The 20,606-nt window shown below is 39.8% G+C and overlaps 1 protein-coding gene across 3 annotated transcripts in view; it reads right to left on the reverse strand.

The window, feature by feature from the left end:
* The window catches only part of LOC139115963 (uncharacterized), a 66,052-nt gene that overhangs the window by 6,237 nt on the left and 39,209 nt on the right, over positions 1–20,606 (reverse strand). The window contains exons 8-16 of one of the 3 annotated variants that reach the window (XM_070678437.1): positions 9,613–9,843; positions 8,941–9,159; positions 7,445–7,654; positions 6,712–6,927; positions 5,573–5,785; positions 4,798–5,013; positions 3,259–3,471; positions 2,780–2,959; positions 2,061–2,218 (exon numbers count right to left, since the gene is read on the reverse strand). The exons of the other annotated variants lie outside the window; for them this stretch is intronic. Coding sequence (XP_070534538.1) covers positions 2,061–2,218; positions 2,780–2,959; positions 3,259–3,471; positions 4,798–5,013; positions 5,573–5,785; positions 6,712–6,927; positions 7,445–7,654; positions 8,941–9,159; positions 9,613–9,843 — 1,856 coding nt within the window. The remainder of the gene's footprint in view (positions 1–2,060; positions 2,219–2,779; positions 2,960–3,258; positions 3,472–4,797; positions 5,014–5,572; positions 5,786–6,711; positions 6,928–7,444; positions 7,655–8,940; positions 9,160–9,612; positions 9,844–20,606) is intronic. 3 annotated transcript variants of the gene reach the window in all.

Consider the following 20,606-nt stretch of genomic DNA (forward strand, 5'->3'; position numbering starts at 1 on the left):
AGGGAAATCGGTAGCACTACCACTGCGAGCCGTAAACAGCCGGGTTGTCGGTCAAAATTGACGAATTTGTCACCAAACAAAAATCTATATATATATATATATATATATATATATATATATATATATTATATATATATATATATATATATATATATATATATATATATATATATATATATATATATATATATATATATATATATACAAAATGTATACAATGTGCCCTCCCGGTTATCACCATAATGGCTTTATGGCAACCTCTGAACTTAGGCACAGAGAGTACGGTATATATATATATATATATATATATATATATATATATTATATATATATATATATATATATATATATATATATATATATATATATATATATATATATATATATATATATATATATATATATATATATATATATATATATATATATATATATATATATGGACTCACCAGAGTGCTCTAACGGCAATACGTACCATGAGCGAAGCATAGTGCCAACAGTGAACGCCCCTTATATTACGCAAGAGGCTGCCCAACAATCTCAGAGTGCTCTAACTACTATTAAAGCAGTGAGCGAAAAACACAAAATTTATACAATGTGCCCTCCCGGTTATCACCATAATGGCTTTATGGCAACCTTTTAACTTGGGCACTGTATTTCATAAATTTCGTATGGTGAGTCATTTCAAATTTACGCTTCTTTGGCTTTGCATCATTCATATGATTGATCCTCATTACCAAAACCCGATTCCTAAGTTGGTGACTTGTGCGCGAGACCCTATTGAATCCTGTAGGATCTTTACGCTGAAAGGTTAAATGATGAGTTTAGCCGTCCTTTCCACTCACAAAAGAATGAAGAGTTGTCTCATCTAAGAGACAGGACCGCCCACGTTGAGCCGACTGATCCATTAGCTCAGTTAGTAGAGCAACCGAAATGTATTCGGGGGTGTGGGTTGGCGTCCCGCATGGGTCACTTTTCATTCGTCACTGTTTCGTCGACGGCTCGATTAGAGCTGCGGCCATATTCAAGTGTTTTCACAAGCAAAAGCTAAATCCAATAGACAATAAATGGCAAATGTTAAATACTTCTTGTTGCGCTTTGCTTACTGTGACTGTTTACGGTTTTTTGTGTCATTCATAATAATGACAAAGGATGATACTCTTCCTGTCATTTACAAACAGCGTTCCAGGCGCTGTGAATGTTATTTGGGTCATTTAATCTTTCTAGGTGCATTGTGGTTGCATGAAAACCTACGAGAACGATGTGAAGTACCATTCAATGATGGTTTTATTCATATTTTGTAACTGAAGTCTGGAAAACTGACGACTGCGTTGCATATTCTGCTCGGTCGTACTGTATAAACAGCGTACAAGCCCCGCTATGAATAGCAACATAGGGATTTATTTTGATGCTTTTTTACATAATCACTTTACTAAAAATGAAGAAAACACGCACTCTGTAATCGTCCTATTCATTCACGTTTTGTGCGAAGATCCGACAGACAAAGACTATGACGCATCGAATGGAACGTGCGTCAGTATGTAACCAGAACCAGCTAGAGCAAAACGACTTCATCCACCACTCTGACGTAATAAAGATCCAAATTGCATCACACGGGAAAATGAATTTTAATTAAATAAAAGAAGTGGGTCAGTCTATGCATATGATAAATGTATAATCTCCCAGTATTTCTCATTCTTTTGACGTCATCGCACTTACATACATACATACATACATACATACATACATACATACATACACGCTTGCGCGCACACACACATGACAGCTATTGGCAGCGGACACACATTTGTTTTTAACTGACGTTGAACGTGTAGTTTGAAAAATGACGGTAGATTTAATTCACCTCTCCACTGGGGAAGGTTTAAATCCGGATGCAAGTGTGATTGACACTTTGCCTTGATTGATTGATTTGCTTTTTATTGATTTCTTCAACAAAGGAGACCAACATGTTAAGGCTACTCTTTCTGTTGAGGCATACCCTTCTTCACAAACAAACCGTTATGGTACCATTCTGTCGACAAGACATTATCTTACAATACCTCTATATCCAAATCAGTTTCAGCCGTTATAAACCATCGACAGTTTGCGTAATTGGGATAGAAAATTGGATATGCAGGTGACGTCACGGTCACCTCGCCATCGTCTGGAATGGTGATTCTTTTCGGTTCAGAGCACGCATCTACTGGCGATTCGTTCACTATTGGATGCAAAACGAGAGAAGGAGTTTACAGTATTTGAACATGTCGGTGTATGGTGCCAAATAGGTTTGGCGAAATTAAATCTCAAATACAGATATAATATAGAGGAACCACAACACAGATTGAATGACGTACAAGTGCTAATCACAGTTTGGAGTCTATTTCCATCAAGCAAATAAATGACTGACGTTTTTGTATGTTAGTTCAACTTAACACTGCAATTACTGTATATCCTTAATATTTTGAGTCGCTGATACCCTAATAATTAGACGAGGATAATATTCTACTGCTGACACCCTACCCGTGCTTCGGTGATTATATATTAGCTTAGTATAACATATTGGTTTAATAAATAAACACTGAGGCAATAAACCTGCATTGGCCAAAATCTTATCCCAAAAATTGTAAAAAGAGTAGTGAAAGGATAAACTGTTGAGGCCTGAGAGACCAATATGCTTAATATATATACTCATTGTTGCTATCCTATTATTATTAGTAAAACTGTGTTCGCAAATTTACTCTCCTGTCATCAATAACTTGTTTTTCCCCAATCAACTCACCTTTATACACTTCCCTATAGTCAATGCATTCGTCACATTTACAATGATCATCGCTGATACCACACCAGTTGGCTGTTGAACAGCAGGGATAAATGCCGTGTGGGTTACATTCTGCTGGTGACACACCATTTGGTGCCGTGAATTCTGGACCACACCGCAAGTCATCCCGCCACGACCCACCTACGAAGGAAGAATAGCTTATGACGAAATGGGGAATTCTCCCGCAGACGTATATATGTAGTATTCTAATGTGAATCGCCCGAGACTGCACTTTCTTTCAGTTTTACCTAATCTGGTGTTTCAGAAAGAGGGTGGATGATGTGCCTTTTCGTGAGAATGTAATTGATCTCAGCTAAACTTTTTGGCGAGAGTTTACTGTACATGTATTCTGAATCAGACAACTGTTCATAAGCTATGAAGGGCGTTATCACTATAATTCTCTGTCTTTATAGGCTATACCGTATTGCTAACAGCGTTACCTTCAGATTTGTAAACTTCAACTTCACAGAGGGTCAGGTAGTCTCTACGTTCTTCAAGCTGTACACTGACGACGTGGCCGGTCACGCCATTGCACTCGAAAGTGATTGGTCTGTCACTAACATGATCAGCACTAAGAGTATCGCCACATTTGACGTTTCGTTTTATGTTCTCTTGTATTCCGACACGGACAACCGCCCCCTGTAGACGATCCTCTGAAAGGTGAAGAGCCGTGTCACAGATTACCAAAAATTTCTGATTGCAGTAGATGACTTTTGTCCATAGATGTGTGTTTATCGCTTTTCTACGTGCATTCATTTACAATATTTCACCGTAAAATATCACTTTACTGTATTCTTTCTGTGTTCACGGTAAGTTTTCTATACTGGATCTAATTGTGTCGAATTTATTGTATTTAATCATTATCATTTCGTATCACATGAAGGACAATACATTTTACCTACACCTTCAAGACTGAATTGTGTTATTAATGATATTTGCTTTCCTTGTATTTTAATATGTCAGATCATGAGAATTATGAATTTGTAAACATGCAGCGTCGTCGGCTTTTTTCACAATCATCTAAAAAGACCAAGTCAACTAAACGTTTAACAAATGGAGTCCTGAAGAAACAGCGACAACGCGTTCACATTGATGTTTGCAGAAATTGCTGTGGCTATCGTTTATTGGCAATAGTGGAAAGCATCACTTTCTTAGTCTGAATGATGCCGTGAAAACAAACGCCACAGTTATCCCTATACACCTAACAAATGCCTTTGTAACGAACAAAATGTGGTTGCTTCCATCGATGAACAGTGTTTTCATTTAAATTGATGATTATATGAAATGCGTTTCCGTTTTTATCCATTAAGCGATTGCATTTCAATTATTTTTGCGTACTTCATTTATTATCCAAAAGAGGAATACCTATATAGCTTTACATTGTATCCGATATTATATTTTTTACGTTTGTTTGTGGGTAGATGAATGGATGACCTCTTATCTTTTCAGTCACGGGATTATTCCCCGCAGACCGACCTATGAATGTCTACAGGATTTGTTGCACCATACAGTTAACAATATTCCGTGTGATGACTTAAAAAGAAGAGGCTGCACTGTATGATTGGCCAGTTGAAGATATGTCTATTTTCATTCATATAGCGATGAACGGGTTAACGATATTATAACATATATAATTATATAATTTGGGAACATATCATAGTTGAGATTAAAGCGTAGAAAGAAGTCCTGCGATCACTTGTGTTACACTGTTTATACATGAAATTTTGCTTATATTGTCTCTAGGATGGTAGCATCTTACCTTCGAATTTGTGTTAAAATTGAAGAATTCATACTACGTAAGGGAACCGCTGTTAATTTCCGTTGACCGTAAGAGTAAGAGTGAAACTCTTTTGACTTACTAAAATTATACCCCGATGAGATGTATAGACAACAACTAAAGGAAAGCGCAAGGACAACCTCGGCCGTAAAACCTGTACATTTGCAGATACAGTCGCTCACATGGCGATTCAGTAACTTACGGCAGCAGTCTCCCCTGTTCGTGATGACGACTCGATCTATCGGGTAAACATCACCTAGGTCAACTTTCCACCACGCGTCATCATCTTCTAAAGTGTGTGTACACGATTTGTCAACAAATGCACTGTTTTTGCGACCGTCAACTGCATTAGATGCTACCCCGGTACCAAAGAGGCTACTTTGAGTAGCTTCCTTGAGAATGGCAAGATTCTTCTCCCCTAGAATAATGAGGATATATGAGAATTGTTCGCATTATAACCATTATAACCATACGCATTATAACGCTTGCCATTCCTTCAGGATATGAGAGAGAGAGAGGAGAAAGAGAGAGAGGAGGAGAGAGAGAGAGAGAGAGAGAGAGAGAGAGAGAGAGAGAGAGAGAGAGAGAGAGAGAGGGGGGGGGGGCGTTGATGCAATAAGATACTTACTTTCAGTGATAAAGATATTTCGACCGAAATTAGAAATGCGGCCAGGAAAACGTACATACGCATATTTTACTATCATTTCGTCCTATACTAATGGAATCATTCAAAGGCAGCAACGAACCTAAAGTAAACAATCTGACCAACAGCTTTGCAGTAGAAATATTGGCTGTAAATATTTACTCATGCAAATTTCATGCATTTTGTAAAAAAAACAAGTCACTTCTCGTAATCTTCATCATACATTTGGTAGGAGTACCTATGTTGCAAAAAACAGTTGACAACGTGACTTGCCCTAACATTCACATACGCCAATTGTATCTTTTTTGAAGGATGATACTGATCGCATCGTTACCTTCATATTTGTAAACTTCAACTTCACAAAGTGTCAGGGCGTCTGTACGTCCCTCAAGCTGTACACTGACGACGTGGCCGCTGACTCCATTGCACTTGAAAATGATCGGTCTGTCATTTACATCGTCAACACTGAGAGTATCGCCACATTTGTTGTTTCGTTTGATGTTCTCTTGTATTCCAACACGCACAACGGCCCCCTGTAGACGATCCTCTGAAAGGTCAAAAGCCCTCATAGATTACCAACACTATCTGATTGGAGGCGATTGTTTTTGTCCATATTGATGTGTTTATCGTTTCTCTACAGATATTTATTTATAGTATTTGATCGTGAAAAATATCACTTTACTCTTTCTGTGTTCTACGTAAGTTTTTCGAACCCGAACGTAATTGTGTCGAATTGATCTGTGTCATTGATGATATTTGCTTCATCTGTATTTTAATGGGACAGAACATGAGAAATGTGAACTATTATACAGGAAGCGTCGTCGGCGTTTCCATAAACATCTGAAAAAAGACCAAGTCAACTGAACGTTTAGCAAATACAGTCCTAAAGAAAAAGTGACAACGCGTTCACATTGATGTTTGCAGATGTTTGTATGGAATAGTGGAAAGCGTCACTTTCTAAGTCTGAATGATGCTATGAGAACAAACACCACAAATATCCCTGTATACCTAACAAATACAAATGTTACTGAAAAAGTATGATCACTTTTCATCGATGAACAACGTCAATTATTTGCGTCTGCCTTTTTACCATCCTAATAAGGAATATACTTTTTTACATTTTAACCGTTATATGTGTATTATATCATGTAGGTCTTGTTCTTAGGTAAATGATTGTATTTTTCTCTTTTTTTTCAGTGATAGGGGTATTCCTCGCAAACTGCCCTTTCAAACTTTGTTTGCAGGATTTGTTGCATTATGCAGTCAACAATATTCAAAGAAATAACTTGAAAACTTTGTGTTTGAATTCGAATTCAATCCAGGTTAGAAAGAGTTAAACACTTTATGTGTTACTTAATTGTACACCATGAGATATGTAAACCACAACTGAAAGAAAACGCAATGACACAAACCGGCCGTTAAACAATGTGAAAGTTGAAGACACAATTTCGTAATGGTAATTCAGTAACGTACTGCAACAGTCTCCCCTGTTCGTGATGACGACTCGATCGATCGGGTAAACATCAACAAGGTCCACTTTCCACCAAGCTTCATCATCTTTTAAAGTGTGTGTACATGATTTGTCAACCCATGCACTGTTTTTGCGACCGTCAACTGCATTTGATGCTACCCCGGTACCGAAGAGGCTACTTTGAGTAGCTTCCTTGAGAATGGCAAGATTCTTCTCCCCTAGAATAATGATGATATATGAGAAATGTTACGTAGACATAACGGGGATGTCGTATGGAGCAACTCCACAAAGTGCATATGCTCAATTTTGATATAAATAATGGCCGTCTTGAAACTGCAGAAAATGCCAGTATAGCGGGTGTATTGTATCCCGAGCGCTTGCCATTCCTTTGCACAGACAGACAGACATAAAGATAGACAGACAGACAGACTGACAGACAGGTAGGCAGTCAGGCCGACAGGCCGACAGGCAGGCAGGCAGGCAGGCAAACAAACAAACAAACAGACAGACAGGCTGGGAAGTGGATGGTTATACAGACAGAGAGAGACGTAGATAGTCCGGCCTGTCCACGTCGTTGATTTGTTGATGATACTATCAATGAGATTTAGTGTCGCAGTCATCCTCAGTAGTTTTGTCTCTGTACTTTCGTCTTGTTGTCTATCTCTGCTGTTATTCTTCCAATTTGTTGGCTCTGTTAGTTTATGCCTCTCTCTTTGTCTCCATCGCTCCACTTACCTGGTTCCTCCTCTTCTCCTTGGGAATCATCTTTTTTATAGACTTTCCTGTAGTCAATGCAGGTAGGACATTTACAATGAGCAGACGACCGGCCGCACCATCCAAACGGTGAACAGCAAGGAAAGGAACTCCCTGGATTACATTCCCCATCAATGCTTGATATGATTTTATATCGTGGACCACAACGTTGGTCCCATCTCGACAGTTTCGCTGAAGTGAAACGAAAAGTAAACTGTATTAAAATTGGCGTAGAATAGCCAGTCTGTTTGTAGATAGGATGACCATTTGTAAGGAAGGCGGTAACGATGTTAGGGTAGAATGCGCCTCGGGGACAGATATTTGGACCCACAAACTTTTCCAATTCTTTTCTGTGAAACCCTTTGAAAAATAAAAACTTTAAGCGTCTCAGTTTTCTGATAATCGAACATTTAATTTCCCTCCATTGAGTTAACACAGGGATGGCGGCGATTTCGAATTTTAATAATCGGGAAATCTAGGGTGCTTTTTTTCTCTAGTACCAAACTTTGCTCGCTGACTCTCGATTCTTATTCTTTATTTTGAATGACGAATGTGAATGGTTGAAAGATTCCTTGGGGAAAATTTGAGCAAAAGTTTGAGTCTTTCACTTTCGAGGCAAATAATACCGTAAGCCCCAATCAAGTGGTAAAGTATTTGCTCTATTGCCTTACGCGAGGCAGCATTCAAGCTCAGCTGACAAATTTCCAATGAAAAGTCCAATATTATAGTAATAGTACATCTTTATACTGACCATAACATTAATCGATGACAATTGTAAAACATAAACATTAAGTTACCGCCTCCTAGATTTTTCCCGTAGCCTTTAAGATTCAATATCTAAAGTCCAATGCAATTGCGCAAATTACGAGTATAATATTCTGGTTGTACACTCAATCATGAAATTACCTTCAGATTTTGACTAAGTATTCTGTCAAACGTGTTTGTAACAGTTTACCATTTTTCATCGAATCTGACCTCGCCAGATATTGACGCCCAGACGTTTAACACCTCGGTTTCTTGTGGTGTGAAAAACGTAGGTGTTTATTTTTCTGTGGTGTATTTATATAGTTTAATACCTTTGTGAAATCGCAACACCACACCAACATGTACTATTTAGCTTGTCTGGCGATGAGCGCCCATTCGTGACAACACGACAGCCACATCAAATCTGCAAGTCCATCAAACAAATAACTGTCTTTCTGTTTCTTTGTCATAATACGTTTGCCAGCTTCTTTTTTCTGTGCATTTGATCAGGACTCCCACTACATAGGTCGTCATGCGTGTATTTTTCGAAAGCGGGGTTTCTCATATCATATTTATCACAATTGAGCAGCAAAGCGGGTGAAGTTAGGAGAAATTTATTCACTTTGAGATGATAAAAATCGACATTTTACCTCTCACCTCAAAGATAATTTTACCTGACAGTGTATTCGCTTTGTTAACTCAAGGGGATATGATGGACACATTTTGAGACTTACCTCGTTTGCCATGAACCTCAACTTCACACAACGTGAGGACCTGGTTCTTTCCTTCCAGTTGCACACTGATGTACCGACCAACAGTGCCACTAGCACATTTAAATGAAATAGATGCTAATTCGTTGGCCGTATACGGACTCACTGTCCCACCGCACTGCCTGTTACTTCCTATATCGATGCTCGAGCCAACGCGTACTACGGCTCCTTCAAGACGCACGGCTATTTTATGACAAAGAATTGAACCAACAAGTTTGTAACACAGAGAAATAGTGACGTCATTCATATATGGATAATTCTTTAGATGGGTATTCGAGAAATGAGAATACTGAGCCAAGCAGTGAAAAAGGTGGGACAAACAGTGAAACCATAAGAGATAAATATCGAACAAATGTAACATTGTCTACTGCACTATATAACTGTAGTATATGGACCTCTATTTTCATTCTTGATTCTAAAGAACAAATAGTCTAAAGTTACGTTTATGATAAAAGGTTTAAAGTTCGAATGGTCACATGTTGCCCAGAACGAGAATTTTTGGGTCGACAAACTTGAACATCATTTCGGAATTGATTTTCTCTGAAACAAAAATGTTCGGCTTTATTTTCTGAATGCAAATTATCAATATGAAACTGACCGCAAAGTAAATGAGAAATAGGTACTCTGGATGCTTACAGCAACAGTCTCTGCGGTTCGTAATTACAACTTCTGTAACGAAGTACGTGTATTCAAGATCCACCTGCCACCATGGGTCCTGCTCAATGTTCGTATGCGTGCAAGACTCGTCTCCCCAGAAGGTGCTGGCGAATCCGTCGACGGCGTTAGACGCTACTCCCCTCTCCGAAAATAAACTGCTTTGACTCGCATGTTTATTAAGGGCGATGTTATCACTAGTAAATGTCTTACCTGTAGGGACGTAGAAGCTGATCAAAAGCGTACCAAAATTGTCACCAAAATTCGCATGGGCAACTCTGAGTTCGTCGGCTTGCAGTTATTATTAATAACAGTGAAACTAAGGTAAAATCAATATATATACTAAACGTAGGCTTTTCTTTAAACCATCTTTCCATGATACGTCATAAAAACGCACCTGTAGTATTACACTTCAAGAAGAATGAACATGGCATTGATGAAGTTTTAATCACAGGTATCATACAAGTCAATAAACTCGACGATAAATTTCGCAAAGAACTTGAAACCTTCTGGATACATAAACTAAAGACCATCACACCACAAGGTTAAAACATCAGAAAATAACGTTTTCCCACACTCCTTTGCGTTTACATGTAGAGCGCCCTCTATACACCCCGCCAAAATGATTGAATTTGGGTTTTCCTTTGTTCTCACATACCTTTTTCTATCAATCGGTATCATCAATATAAGTACCATACTTATTAGGTACGTCTTTTCAGTATGTTAGACATTTCTTTCCAATCCACACTCGATTGCAATGCAATGTTTTTCTAGTCTAATCAACCTCTTTTCCGCATCACTCAATATATTTTCAAGTCTTCTAAACAAGGGATGTCATTTTCTTGCAACTTAAAAGTATACTGAGATCTGTACATTTCATTACTCTCTTTAGATGTACCTTAAGAAGCTCTAGCTAAAGAGCAAAACGTTGTACACAAGATATTCATCTTAGTCTAGACAAATGACTAGTGTGTCAGCGTGCTTTTTTTCAACGTTGTTTTTCGTTTATTAATTTATTAATCCATTGCACAATCCACTTGGGATCTCCTGCTCTACTATATATATATATATATATATATATATATATATATATATATATATATATATATATATATATATATATATATATATATATATATATATATATATATATATATATATAGGAGTAGTCATACAGTTTAAATTTACTCGGACGGAAATAAGTACAACGATGGTGTATAGTAACGTCATGCAAATGCAAATAATGGATCACTATGTGTTTCCTAAGATGGCGTCAGATGAATAATGAAGATATGACATCAACAGGATTAGTTTATAACAGTTATCATGTAGCAAAGAATGAACATCCTAAAAAAATCCACACCAGACTTAATTCGTGGGCGCCGCCATGTTTATTAGAGTGCTCGGATATAAAAAAATACGAAACGTGCAAGGTATTATTTTATAACATGCCATTAATAAAATATATCTCTTTTATTAGCTAATAAGTATTATTAATCCCCTTGTGATTGATATAAAATATCATTAATATCACGCTCAAAAAATAGAAAAAGAGAGAAAACTGTCGTGTATATGTAGGAGAGCATACGCAAAAAATGCTTAGATTGAATTTTAGAAAAGAGCCCCCTGTGTCAATACCTAATGCAAAAATTGCCAGTTTTTGTATACCTAAGGACAATCTGCTAGGTGAGAATGCACTTGCCTTGCAGAATCATCATGCGTTAGTGGTCACAAGACGTCAAAAGAAAGTACAAAACCAGCGCCGGGTTACAGATAAACAGGCCGTTTTCAACTTTAGACCATGGTACAAGCGGTTTTCAGGATAAAACTGACAATGGTGTCGATCAATCCTGGGATAGCTGCAGCACTTTTTGCAGCCAGTCCCATCAGTTGTCTAGTTGCTTGCCTGACCGCTCCTTTTGCCACATCGTATGCTTTCCCCACTGGGCCATCACCTGGGCTACAGCCTTTTTGCACCTGGTGGACCACCGACCTTTTGTAGACCGGAGCGAGTGCTGTGATCACCAGTCCTGTGTTAGTAAGCAATGATGTGCCCTTTCCGTTTGAACAGCTCTATCAACTTCGTTTTCAGTTCTAGTTCTTGACTCTTGAGAGCTTCATTCAGTGGCCATTTTCAAGTCATTCTTTCATAAACTCTCCGGTTCTTGCCATGGAGCCACTTGATGTGGTCGTCGATTTTCGCTTGTTGGGCTTCAAGCTCAGGCGTCAACTCGAGGGGGTTTGTATTTTGTCTCTCTAGGCATACAGCTCCCCCAGAGATTTTTTTTGCAACTGTATGGCTAGCTCTTCTTCGTAAACTATATATTCGGGATTGAGGTCATTCCATTCAGCAATTCTTTTCTTTATGGCCAGTATCTTTTCTGTATTGCCACTGGCGTCCTCTCTGAGCTCGATCAGATGATCTCACAACTAGCAAATGTCATCAGGGATGAGTCTATCGGCTTCTATTTCCAGATTGAGGAGTTGCCTTTCGTGGGGATACTGGCTAAAAAGTCATCGTCGCCAGGTGGGGTCTCACCCTCTGAGGCCTCTCCCAGAACAACTAATAAATTCTGTCCCGCCCCTTGCTCTCTTTAATGTCGAGTCTGCCTATTGTTCCCTTCCTTTGCTGTATGTAAGCCTCAAGTTCCTGTAGTAGAGCTCTCCATTTCTAATCCTTGCAATGATCCTTAAGACAATTACACCTGCTGGGCTGATGCCCATTTGCTTAGTGTAAGCATCAACCACCTGTTGTTCGAGATCTACCCACTGTCTTATTAGTCTTTCTAAGACCTCCACCAACTCCACTTACAGACAATCAATGTTCAACAAAACTGAAATTCTGGCAAACCATAAGTCATTGGATAATTTTAATTTTACAATGATGGATGACCACAATAAGTTGCCAAGCTTATACTGGATACCAATGCTCCACAAAACTCCACACAAAGCCAGCTTTATCGCAGGGTCTTCAAAATGTTTGACAACAGAGTTATAGAAGATACTTCTGTTCTTTTTACCGTTAAACGGTACCACATGATAAATTGAAAGAACGCTTGGAAAACATCATCAACCAAGCATTTTCTACAAATGGTTAATGCCGTTACAAATATGTAGTATTACGGTATAATTCTATTTATTTTGTTAAAAATACTACTGATGCTAAAGTTTTTATACAAAGAAAGACATCAGTATGCTTGATTTCCTCATCGACAACATATTTGTTGAATTCGGAGGATACATTTTCCAACAGTGTATAGGAATTTCTATGGTTACTAACTGTGCTCACTTGCTTGTCGACTTATTTCTCCTCTCATACGACGCAGAATTTATCTGAAACCTTATCAAATAGAAAAAGGTATCTGTAGCCAGAATTTTCAACGTAATATTAAGATACATAGATGATGTTATTTCAATGAATAACTCCGAATTCAGTGACTATCTCGCCATGATTTATCCTCCAGAATTGGAGATTAAAGAAACTACAGAAACGGCCTCTTCTGCTTCATATCTGGGTTTTTCCTTGAATTTGACTCTAATGGTCACATTTCTACAAGGTTATATGACAAGAGAGATGAATTCAACTTTAGTATCATCAATTCCCCACATTGCATCAGTAATAATCCACTTTCACCAGCTTATTGGGTATACATTTTCCAGCTTAATCGATATGCAAGAGCATGCAGTTCATATGGTGATTTTGAAGGGAGACATATAACCATCTCTCTTACAAATTGTTAAATCAGTGTTACACCAGAGAAAGGCTTGTCTCTACGTTGAAACGCTTTTATGGCTTGTATCAAAAGTTGGTAGATAAATCCAATATCTCTTCTTCGACAAATGATCACTGATGGTATCAGTGACATTGGGCCTTAGTTGGTGACCGCTGCCTATTTGACTTACAGACTGATATATGGCGGGTGACACATGTGGGGCAGGATGCGCTTACCATTTTTGAAACACCTGAATCACTTCTTGTCTTTTGGTCAGAGGTCCATATATCTTTCTTTCATGAATTTGACTTTGTTGTGCGTACTAGTGATTTACTGTCTGTTCTGTGCTGTTTTGTGTCTATGTTTATAACTATTGTATTACGAATTATGACCTGGTGTTGTTGGATTATGGATGGGTATGATTGCGATTATTTTTCCACAGAAGTAGCCATAGCAAAAGGAACCCCCAAAAGTAGTCTCTTCCTCCAATGTCTCGTTTGGGTCATCATACACATCCTCCTTCCCGGTCCTGATAATTCGACATTTTTGACGGCAATTTTATCATATATATTATATGCAAAAATGCCACACAACAAATCTCTGTTCCCGCTTATAGCGACAAGATTCCTCAAGGAACAAAAGCAGCGAGGACTCGTCATGTGGTCACTGATAAACCCAGCCAAGCGCAGCTGGGTGAGACACTGTACATCTGGTGCCCAAAATTGGGATCTGGTGTTGTTCTCATGCCCAATTATTTCGACCTGCTGTTTGACCTGGAGATAAAAAAGGCCATGCAAACAACACATTGGTGCAGAATGTGTCCAAAAACATGTACAGTCAGCCGGCTGGTCCTAAAATTCGAAGGCAAGATCCTGCTCGATTTGTCACAATACCACACAATTGAGACATACAGAGATCTTTACAGACATTAGAAAGCCAGAAAGAACATGACCCTTTATGGCATCAAGGTCCTGAACCTTCGAAAGCTGAGAAGCGGTGCTGGCTATGTCAACGCCCAAGATGATGAGGACAACCGCTTGTATGGCGTTTGTCAGAAGAAGTATGCTATCAAACTCTGTCAACTGCTCATGAGTGGCCATGGTGCCAAATTGAGTGGGAAATCTCCCTGGCGCTGGCAGCTCAACTGATAGTCTATAAGGACACCACTGATTTGGGGTACTTACTGATGAATGTCCAGATAGAGTACAAAACGATCAAAGACAAGGGCTTGTCCCAAGACGTTGCTGGCTACTGTGTCAGTGGCAAGAGCTTCTTTATACGAGCATGTCCACCATTTTCGGCCCGCCGATACTTTGCAGAGGGCATCAAAGACCAGGACCTCCTTTTTGGTGAGATCAATTTCTTGAAAAACAAGTTTTGCCTGTTCGTGGACTTGAGAAGCTTTAAGCATGACATGTTCCATGGCAATGGCCTGAGAATGAGGAACACAAAGGATTGGTTGCAGCCGGAAATCCGATGAGAAAAGCACAGCAGATAGCGATGACAGGCTGCTGATGCGAGTCTACTTACAAGCCGATGCGTAGGTTTCATTGGAACAAAACTGTCTCACCAGTATCCTCTTATAAGTAAAGGCACACGCAGCTCGCAGCAGATAGAAGAGAGATGGACGATGGTTTATGGGGTAGAGCCACCCTTCAATATGATCATAACAGGGCCCACCTGTAGTGGTAAGACTGAGTACTTGTTGAGCCTGTTGACAGGGCCCTATTGTCGGAAGTTTGAGTATATCATTTTCTTGTGCCCTACTTACCTGAACAACAAAACCTATGACAAGAGCTTCCTGTTTATAGACGATGATGTCATCATCCTTTCGATCTCCTGCATAGGCATGAGTGAGTGGCTAAAAATGATCCAAAAAATATATACAGGGATGCAGTTGTTGATTGTTTTAGATGACTGCACCGCGTCTAAAGACAAGATGTGGAACAATGAGGTAGTCAACTTGGGGTTCAGTGCCTGACATGACTGCTTTAGTGTCTGGGTCATGACGCAGTAATAACACTTAGCATCAGCAAGGGGTTTAGATAGATATCGGGATGCTCGTGCTTTTCTACACTTCAAGCTAGACTGACAATGAGAGCATCATCAAAGAATACAGGATGGAGCTGGACCAAAAAGGAGTGGAACAGCTGCTTAGCCAGCTGAAGAAGCAGGAACACTGTAAGCTAGTCTTCAGGCTGAGGCACCCTTACAAGATCGCGTCGTGCTAAGGACCCATGCTCGTTAGCGCTGCAACTTCCTTTTTGAATCGAGCAAAACCACTTTCTCTTTGGGCTCCAATGAGTTAAAGCTGGTTGGGTAGCCCTCCCACTTGATCCAAAAGAACTTTTTGCCCTTCACTTTCTTCATCTTGCGCACCTTTTCAACCCTATAGACGTTGTCGTCATGAACAATCACCTTCTGCAGCTCATCCTCGTAAAACATGCCAAGGACCTCTTCACCTTGCTGGTCGGTGATGTTGTACACAGGGGGACTCGAATCTAAAGGGGTCCTGGAGACGGTGAAGATCTCCTCTGTCCAGTTTGGTAGGTATCCTTTGGTGAAGATGCGCGCCCCTGTACTTCGAAAGTTGCACTTTTTCCCCAACATGGAACTTGGGCTTTGCCCCTCTGGCTGTGAACTCTTGCCTGTACAGGACTTTGAAGGCTATATAGTCATCCACAGCTGTCAAGTGCTTTGGTTTCATGAGAATCCTGCCATGCTTGGTGCCGTTATAGTTTGCGACCAGCTCGAGCAAGACGTCGACCCAGGTGTGATCGTTTTTGTGGGTGAAGTAATTCCACATCAGCACTTTAAAGGTCCAGTTGCGGCACTGCATGAAGCTAGCCTTCTTGGCACTGTATGTGTGGAACAAGCAGATGTCTTCAGCCATGAGCCAGTCTTCCATCTTTCTGTTTGTGAATTTGTGCCCTTCATCTGTCTGCAGCTTTCCAGGCCCTCAGCCGCTCTTACTGATGATGATTTGGAGTGCTGAAAGACAGTCTTTACCAATCTTTTTCTTTATAGGCTTGGCCCATGCAAACCTCCTGAGCACGTCGATGGCGGTCAGCATGTAGCGATACCCTCCATTGTCCCAGGAGTATATCTTCATTTCTACAAGGGCCGTCTGCCACTGTTCATCTCTTCTGGTAACAAACACTTTGTTGGAGAAAGTGCTTCACCTGGCTGATAGATTAGCTGCCACAATTAGCTAGTCTTTCACTTGTTTATAACTGACCTTCACCTCATGTTCTTTTGCGCTTCTCCAAAGAGCCCCCACACCCCAAAACCCCTCACAATAGATCTCTCTTAGGTGCTGCTTGGCCTCAAGCACTACCTCAGCATCGCTCTCGCCATCATGCTCTACCAACTCTAGACAAAAGGTGCAATAGGAATCATTGAAGTCGACGAGCTGGCCCTCCTGATCTGTAATCCATAGCTTGATACTGCTAACATTGTTACCCTGCTTGAAGGGCATTGTGAGGGGGTTGCTGATGTCATAGACCACTTTTTCGCAGATTTTTTTGGTGCACTTCAGGTACGGATATGCAGATAATCTTTTGGGGAGGTGCAGGAATCGACCCATAGCCCTGCAGTAGAGGTCAGCCTCACTGCATAAAAAATTGTTGGCCCTATCGACAGAGTTGCAGTGGCTCATATACTCCTTGACATTTACGAAATCTGCCCTCCTGTGGTGCTCTCTGCTTTTGTCCACAATCGTCTTTTTAAACCAAGGAGGGGTGCAAACCTTTTTTTGGCACTAAAGCCAATCTTCCATTCTTTGGCCAGATCTAGGTCGACTTTGCCTGTTGGCTTTTATATTTTGAAAGGGGATGTTGTCTGGCAGCTCGATGCCCTCAGTTAGGGTGTCGATATTGTAGTTGCCAGGTCGCAGTGTCCTTTCTTTACATTGCCCAGTTGTAATGCAATAGCAGATGGTGTTGTTTTCATCTGTCACATTGTACCAAGAGTTGTACAGCATGCAGCACTGCAGCTGTATGGTGTTGAATCCCAATATATCGTTGCTGGGTCAAAGTGGACCATTCCGGTTGCCTCGTACTTATTAATAGCCTAGATTATCATTTAGCTATTTACATATATAAATATATATATATATATATATTATATATATATATATATATATATATATATATATATATATATATATATATATATATATATATATATATAAGTATACAGATGTCCTCGTGGGAAATTACTGTGCTCAATGCCAAAGCAGAGCATTATAAATAAACAGATACTTTATATATATATATATATATATATATATATATATATATATATATATATATATATATATAAAACATGGCATGCAACTACAGGTTTGGAGTGGTGGTGTCGCCCTTGATCGTCGAGCTTTAGAACATAAGAGATGTCAGTGTGGTTAGGCTGCTAAGAGACAAAGAAAAACAACGTCAAAGACTTTGTCTTGCAATATAATGTGCCAGCCTGTCTTTTGTTCTTGCTCCGGCTGCTGTCCAGCAGCATAGACATCAGACTTCTTTAACGGACCTGTCCGATGTCGCTGACTCGGTTACTTGGCAAACTGCTAGAAACTCAACCCCTTTGTCTTGAACTTCAGCAACACTGCAAAAAAATTATTCTGCACGAGGAGGATGTGGAGGATGTGCCATCAGAACTCCCACTAAAGGTACCTCATGTCTTGATATATGATGACAGCTTTAAAATGTTCGAGAGCTCTACTAAGGAACTTGAGGCTTACATACAGCAAAGAAAGGGAACAATAGGCAGACTCGACAGCGTTAAGTTGTTCGAGCTGCAGGATCCTGACCGCCCAGATGTTCACTGGCTTCTCACCCAAATACCCTACACATGAAACTTGCTCTAGAGAAAACAATCATGAATTCTAACAATGAGCTAAAACAGTGGCGACTGGTATTGTTATTACAATACTACAGGGGCACGGCCAATCTGTTCTATGATGCAGAGGAAGCTGTTTTGTGGTTGAAACCATCAGATGAAGCCACCCTCCACCTGCAGATCCTAGACGGCTATGCAAGCAATGACAGACAAGCTGGCGATCCTTAATAGTGGGACACTTGTTATCAAGCTGGTCACTGAAAACGAGTTTGATCTATTACTGGAGGATGTTTTGCTGAAAGCAGCAAAGAAACTCCGAATTGGAGTTTCCATCAGATATATTGGTGATGGTTTTCATTCATAGACTTTTTTGGTGATGACAATGAACACATTACGACAGAAATTGGCTACAGGGCAAATTGAGTGTAAATATTGAGACGATTCACCTCAAGCGAATCATCCTGCTGGATGTTAAATATTTCTCACAAAGTCTGAAGAATTATGAAGTCAGAGATGTTCTGTCTCCGTATAGATAGGCGCCAGCATGGAACACCTTCTGTGAATCCACAGAATTTTGTTCTCTCAGACATCAAAGATGTCAAGGGCGTGTAAAGAGCAAAGACCAAAAAACCTTGGGAATGCCTTTAACCAAGATGAGTCTAGGGGTATGATGACCTTGAGGCCGGTGGTGCCTCGGAAGCCTGGTGCAGCCAAAAAATGTCCTTGTCCCTGAAAGAACGACAATAAAGGCTTATGAGCCGTTCATTAGGCTTGATTCTCTACATGGCATGGAAAGCAAAATGTATGACATATATTCTGCTTTCTACAAATACAAAGGTCCAGTTCTTCCACCAGTGGCGTGTGCCAATGGAGTCCTTTCAAAGCTCTTTCAGCAAGCCCTCTGGACAGAGATGATGTCATCAAGATTAACCTGCAAATAACAAATACAAGCGATTCTGAAGTATCCTACCAGCCATCCTTCCTTCTTTGGCTTTATTTCATACCCAATGTGATCGTAAACTACCATGACTCATTGCCTTACCTTCCCAGTTCAATCCACTCTTATATTAGATTTGGTCTTGTGACAAGTCTCAGAAAAAAGGGAATATTACCCCTCATTTGCACCAGTGGTTGTCGCAGCTGAACTAACAAATTTGAAGTTTTTGCCTCCATACACAGATGCCAGCGGCACAATACACAGAGTGGGAGGGATTTCTACGGCACGGAGGGGGTTCCAGTGGATCCCTTGCCAATCTCGAGGTGCATCTGGGTTTCATCGCTTGTTGGCAGACAGTAGAGGTAGTGATCATTTTTCTACGGGCCCTCTTGCTGGAAGGCCCAGCATGTGTCCTCCAGGATCTTGGCCAGGCCTTTTGTCGCCCAATTGTAGTGCACTATTGCACAGCCAAAGTTATGCAGCAAGAGGATCTGCAATGTGACCCAAAGGCCTTGTGGCTCCCATCCATTGTGCTTTGTGGCAAAGGCCTTAACCCGGGCCTGCTTGCCAAAGATGTGTCCAATCTTTTTGACAGGGCTGCACAGTGCTGCAGTCTTTCCTTGGTATCTGTCATCGTGCATTGAGGCAGGTCCCCATATAAATTTTAGCCGGTACCAAAATTGTGTTGGGAACCCTTCTTGGTGAAATGGGCTTAAAGAGGGAGGTCGTTCTCGCCATAATATAAGAACCGGCAGTTTATATACTACTCAGCGTTTTGGCGAGATTTGCGTGTTTTGAGCTTGCTAAGTGAAATGAAGGCTTAGAGATGGGGTGTGTGCCTAAACCTGCAGTTTGTATACTACTGTCATATATATCTGTCCTAGCCTCATGTGTACTGGCCAGTCTCCAGCTAATCATCACCCTAGTACTTTAGCATAAGGTAAAGTGGAATAAAGTAGCATTTTAGATTATAGTAGTCGCTGCCTCCAGTCTTCCTTACACCCCTTTAACATCGGAATACTAGCCTTGCCAGCCCCGACATGCTACCAAGTTATTGACAATACCGCCATAACCCTGGCCACATAACATTTGCGGCAGCGGTTGAGTTGGTTTCAAAATGTCATCAGTTGAAGAAACATTATTTATCGAATGATAACACCACCTGCAAATACAATGGTACGTCCCAAACCTATAAATGAGATTAGAGCTAAGAAAACTTTCCCTTCTGTCCGAAGATTGCAGGATTCATGAAACTTCCTATGTAGTTGAAGTAATTATATATATATATAATATATATATATATATATATATATATATATATATATATATATATATATATATATATATATATATATATATATATATATATATATATATATATATATATATATATATATATATATATATATATATATATATATATATATATATATATATATATATATATATATATATATATACATACATCTTAAGTTCAATTTATG

Source organism: Ptychodera flava, chromosome 17, assembly GCF_041260155.1.
Source record: "Ptychodera flava strain L36383 chromosome 17, AS_Pfla_20210202, whole genome shotgun sequence".
Classification (NCBI taxonomy): domain Eukaryota; kingdom Metazoa; phylum Hemichordata; class Enteropneusta; family Ptychoderidae; genus Ptychodera; species Ptychodera flava.